We start from the raw sequence: 5,150 nt of genomic DNA, 5'->3' as shown, positions 1-5,150 counted from the left end.
TTGTGGATGTGAGGACAGAGGCAGAGTTTGCAGGTCGTGTTCAGTATCACTGTGATAACAAAGACTGCACTCTGAGAATCACAGACCTGAGAGAGAGCGACGCAGCTGAGTACAAGTTCAAATTTGTGACAAACCAACCAGGAGGGAAATATACTGGATCACCTGGAGTCACTCTGTCTGTCACAGGTCAGATTTTTATATTTAAATGTTTTCAAAATAAAAATGTTTTGGTGGAACTTTGAGACACTATAAGCTATGAATGTTGTGTATATTTTATATTTTGCTGTGTATAATTTTTAGTTCTCCAGGCACAAGTGATAAAAACTTGGCCAACCTGGTATCCTACTTGGAAAAAGGTGACGTGTCAGAGCAGCTGTCGTCTACCTGATCCTCATTCCTATGTCTGGTACCAGAATGAAGTGAATATTGACAGAAAGGAATCTTCTTTTGAAAAACACTTTGATGATACAGACAGCATTTCCTGTGCTGTAAAAGGATACGAGAAGCTTCCCTCTCCTTCAGTGTGTGAGTTTACTTCAGTCTTACACTGACAAAACATATCATTAATTTCTGTTTCTAATAAAAAAGATGTTGCTGCATCTTCATGTTTATTTTATATCTCAGTAAAGCCAATAAATCAACAATAAGTCCCAACAGCCTCCTGCTCTGTGGTGCTGCAGTCAAATCTTCCTCTAACAAATCTGTTTCATATATTTTAGGTGTTGGTGATCAAACCTGTAACACAGTGACTTACACCAACAGAAGCATCTGTGCCCTCAAAGGTTCATCAGTGGACATTTCTTGCATCTACAGTCATACACATCCTGCTGTGTCCAAATTCTGGTTCAGTCCTGAACGTAGTCATCAGTGGCAGCATCGCTCACACCCCGAGGACCTCAGAACAGACTCCCACTATGCAGGTCGTGTTGAGGTCATTGAAACAGAGAGAGGACGCTCGACTCTGAGAATCAGAGACCTGACAGAAAGGGATTCAGCCGAGTATCACTTTAAATTCAAATCACAAAGCTTTGAATGGAAGAGTAGTTTACCTGGAACAACTCTGAGTGTCACAGGTACTGAAGAAAACACAATGTTAGCAGGTTTTTGTTTTTGTGATCTCAGATATCAAAGGTAGACTTACATATCCACACATAAAGCCTCTCTCTACATGATGTCACTGCCGTGCTGTCATATTCAGCTCTGCAGGTGAAGGTGAGCAGAATAATATCAGTCCAGCAGACTCAGACTGAGGCAGAGCTCAAGTGTCAAAGCAGCTGCAGTCCAGCTGGTCGTCTTTCTTACGTCTGGTTCAGGAACGGACAGAAAAAGACGACACAGCAAACTTCTGCCTATACAGACTACTTTAATCCTGGAGACATCATCTCCTGTGCTTTCTCTGGATACGAGGATTACCGCTCTCCATCAGTGTGTGAGTTTAATTCACTGTGTCACCAACAACATATCACAGCTCCAAGCCAGCTACAGTTTATCATGCTGTAATGTTACATGAGTTTAAACGCCAACTTTAATAAAGAAATCTTTTATCTGCAGATCCGTCAAAGCTTCCCTCTGTGTCAGTGAGTCCCTCTGGTGAGATAGTGGAGGGCAGTTCAGTCACTCTGACCTGTCGCACACATGCTAATCCAGCAGCTAAGAACACTTTGTACAAAGGCAACCAAATCTTGCCTCTAACACCAGAAGGTATTTATAATTTCACCTCCATCAGCTCTGAGGACAGAGGAATCTACGACTGCAAGACTGAGGATCAGCTCTCTGTGTCTTTATTCATAGATGTCCAGTGTGAGTAAACATCAGCAGATCAGTGATCAGCTGGGAGTTGTGTTCAATTTATTTCCATCATATAAACAATACACAGAAGTTCACTGAGCAAAGAATAGAAAAGGCTATACAAATAACGCAACTACATTTCAATATCGCTTCACCTTTTCTGATTCAGCTAAATATCAAAAATGAGTTGGAAGAAGTTCACACTTCTTTAATGCCCCTTTCACCTTAAGTTATCGATCAATATTTGAGCTTCCTTACCGATATAATCTGCACAAATAATATTGAAGGTATTTCTAATATAATATATACAGCACACATAGCACAAATTATGATAATAGTTAATATCATGGTATTATAAGAATTCTTATTTTCATATGAATTATGATCATATCACATCATATGATCATTATATCAGTAATTAACAGTTTCCTGTCATGTTTTTATTCTTGGTGGAGTTTTTCTCACACTGAATATTAAAATGTTGCTGTAAAAATTTCACAATAATTTTTTCGGTTTCCTCCAGATGCTCCAAAGATTCCCTCTGTGTCAGTCAGTCCCTCTGGTGAGTTAGTGGAGGGCAGTTCAGTGACTCTGACCTGTAGCAGTGATGCTAACCCAGCAGCTAACTACACCTGGTACAAGGAGGATGATGACTCAGCAAAAGCATCTGGACAGAACTTCATCATCACTGACTTCAGACCTGAACACAGTGGAAGTTATTACTGTGAAGCCCAGAACACACGAGGACGTCGCAGCTCCACCTCCCATCATCTCACTGTTGTGACAGGTGCTCTTTCTACATTTACAAGTCTGTTTATTGCAACAATTTTCATTGATGCATTACTAAAAAAACAGTTACAAAGAAAATAAGATTCCTCTCCAGGTTTTCAAAAGAAAAGTGTATGCTCTCTCTCTCTCTCTCTCTCTCTCTCAATCACATTAAATTTCTATCTCCTTTTTAGGGGAATCAATAATAATACAGAATATTATCAGATTAACTTTGGTGGTCCTGATGCTGACTCCTCTGCTTCTTGTGATTTTGTGGATGAGGTAAAATAAAACATTGCTCTGTTGCAGAAGTGGTCTTTGACTTTCTAATTTAATAGTTTTACATTTAAAATGTGATTATTTGTTATTAGCAAGAAGAAACCTTGGAGCTCTACAGCTGAATCAAATGAACTTATGGAGACAATGGAGGTGAGAGTGAGATAGAGACAGTGTCAGAATTGAATGGGTGTTGTTGAAACATCTTGTCTAATCTCTTACTCTGTTTAATATACTATCATTATCCATGCTATTGTAAATATTTTAGTAGTTTATTACAAATGGATTTTTAGTAGAAAAGTTAATTTCTGTAAAAACATTTGACCACATTTTATAAAGAAATCTTATTGTATCCATGACAATCTGTTTTGAGTTTGCTGGATGGAAACATCAGGCCAACCTTCAAGCAAAAGTTCACCATCTAATTTTTGAGAAGATCTAATCAGAAACTCTGTTATTTTGTACAGATGCAGTCAAACCATAAACAGGACTCAGCTGATGGAAACAGAAAGTAAAAAACAGCACAGTGGAGAGTGATGCTGATGCATACAGAATTATATTTTTACTTTTAGCTCCAGTTATATAAAGTTTATTTGTCAGCAGCAGAACGTTAGACTAGAATTACAGCTTATTTTTAGCCTTCTCTTACCTGTTCAGATTATGTGTAGTACAGAAGTTCTTATCCAAGGTGTATTTTTAGATTCATTTGTTTGTAAAAGTTAAAGATGCAGTAAAAACTGCTCTCCCAACAAAAAGATGCTGATCTAGAAGAAAATATTTTACAGCACTTGCGGCTTGTTTTTTGTTAACAAAAGAGAAAAACCTGCAGCTACAACAGCTCTGTATATTGAAGATCAGTTCCCTGTGAATGCTACAGAGGTCATCATTATGCAACAAGTTTTTCAAATTGAAATAAACTCTTTATTTTTTCAGAATAGACGTTTCATGTACTTCTCTTTCAGAGGTTGATGCTTGTCATTGCAACACATTATTACAAAGGTAGAACACACCATAAAGCAAAAATAACTGCTTCATGAATTCAGACATCGCTAGATTTGATATGAAAATAAATGCCAAGATTATAAACTCTGCCAGTTATCAGCAGCTGGATAGATTTACAAGCACAATCCCAAGACCTGACACAGCATGCTATATGTGACCTGCATTAGAGTGGTCATTGGATGCATATGCAAGGATAAAAATAATGATGAGCTTGACCTCATAATGATCTTTACCTGCACCAAACAATTTAGCTAGAGTCTACCTTTATGTAGTACACTGTGACAAGGAGCCGACACACTCACAAGCAGTGATTCAGGACAAGAGTCCATTTATTCACCTTCACGGTGTCAGGGCTCTGGGTCTTGGACCCAGCTTTTGAGTTACAGCAATACATCACGTGTCTGAATTTAAAGGGATTGTTTTTTTATTTTGACATACTCTATTAGCACAATTAATCTAAATTTAGACAAAAAACATAAAATCTGAGTAGGAAGAAAATAAAAAGCAGTGATGTGATGACAGTGGGTGCAAACATACAAGTACTACAGGCGAAGGTTGACAAGCTCGTGATTAATTTCATTTGTGAAGGTCATTTTCTGTGGTTGAACAACCTTCTTTTAGATAACTTTCATTGACACTGAATCCACAATGAAAAGTCATTTGCAGGCATACTCGACCATAATAGAGGGAGCTGCCAATAAGAAGAAAAAAACTTTGATTTTGCACCTCAGTAAAGTCAGCCATGTTGCCACCATTACAGATTGTTGGACAGCACACCGGCAGTTTCATAGGGTCACAGCTCTTTGGATAGATGAGGAAACCTTGGAGAGCTGATCTACTGCCCATTCAATTCAATTCAATTTTATTTATATAGCGCCAAATCACAACAATAGTTGCCTCAAGGCGCTTTATATTGTACAGATCGTACAATAATAGATACAGAGAAAAACCCAACAATCATATGACCCCCTATGAGCAAGCACTTTGGCGACAGCGGGAAGGAAAAATTCCCTTTTAACAGGAAGAAACCTCTGGCAGAACCAGGCTCAGGGAGGGGCTAATAAACTAATAACTGAGGTAGCTTCAGCCATTGTTTTCCATTTGTCTTTTGCTTCATAGTTTAGAAACAAATAACTTTTCACTATGAATTCTTCACAGACATTCCTGATAGCATCCTCCCCCTTCTCTTGTATGATCCGTGTGATTCTTTCCAGAGCTATGTATGTTTGATTAGTCGGATAAGTTGGAAAATTCATTTACTTTCCACAATTTCTGCTACGTAGGACCGACCCAACTTATTCCAGATTTCCTGGCAT

The 5,150-nt window shown here is 38.3% G+C and overlaps 1 protein-coding gene across 1 annotated transcript; it reads left to right on the top strand.

The window, feature by feature from the left end:
- Positions 1-589: 589 nt before the first annotated feature.
- LOC102297316 (B-cell receptor CD22-like) lies at positions 590-4,386 on the top strand. The gene is made up of 7 exons (XM_042217775.1): positions 590-1,073; positions 1,199-1,429; positions 1,552-1,800; positions 2,312-2,575; positions 2,751-2,838; positions 2,928-2,985; positions 3,300-4,386. The coding sequence occupies exons 1-7, from the start codon at positions 605-607 to the stop codon at positions 3,345-3,347; spliced, it is 1,407 nt and encodes a 468-aa protein (XP_042073709.1). The 5' UTR covers positions 590-604; the 3' UTR covers positions 3,348-4,386.
- The last annotated feature ends 764 nt before the right edge of the window (positions 4,387-5,150 follow it).

The sequence above is a fragment of the Haplochromis burtoni genome, unplaced genomic scaffold, assembly GCF_018398535.1.
Source record: "Haplochromis burtoni strain Fernald_Lab_line unplaced genomic scaffold, NCSU_Asbu1 Contig_2961, whole genome shotgun sequence".
NCBI classification, from domain to species: Eukaryota; Metazoa; Chordata; class Actinopteri; order Cichliformes; family Cichlidae; genus Haplochromis; species Haplochromis burtoni.
The sequence above is the reverse complement of the archived record's forward strand: the minus strand, read 5'-3'. Positions and strand labels throughout refer to the sequence as shown.

Bases quoted from the DNA above. Each gene is read 5' to 3' on its own strand.
- LOC102297316 (XM_042217775.1), top strand. From the start codon at position 605: ATGTTTATTTTATATCTCAGTAAAGCCAATAAATCAACAATAAGTCCC. The intron at 1,074-1,198 runs GTACTGAAGAAA...TGTCATATTCAG, and splicing joins AACAACTCTGAGTGTCACAG to CTCTGCAGGTGAAGGTGAGC. The intron at 2,839-2,927 runs GTAAAATAAAAC...ATTTGTTATTAG, and splicing joins CTTGTGATTTTGTGGATGAG to CAAGAAGAAACCTTGGAGCT.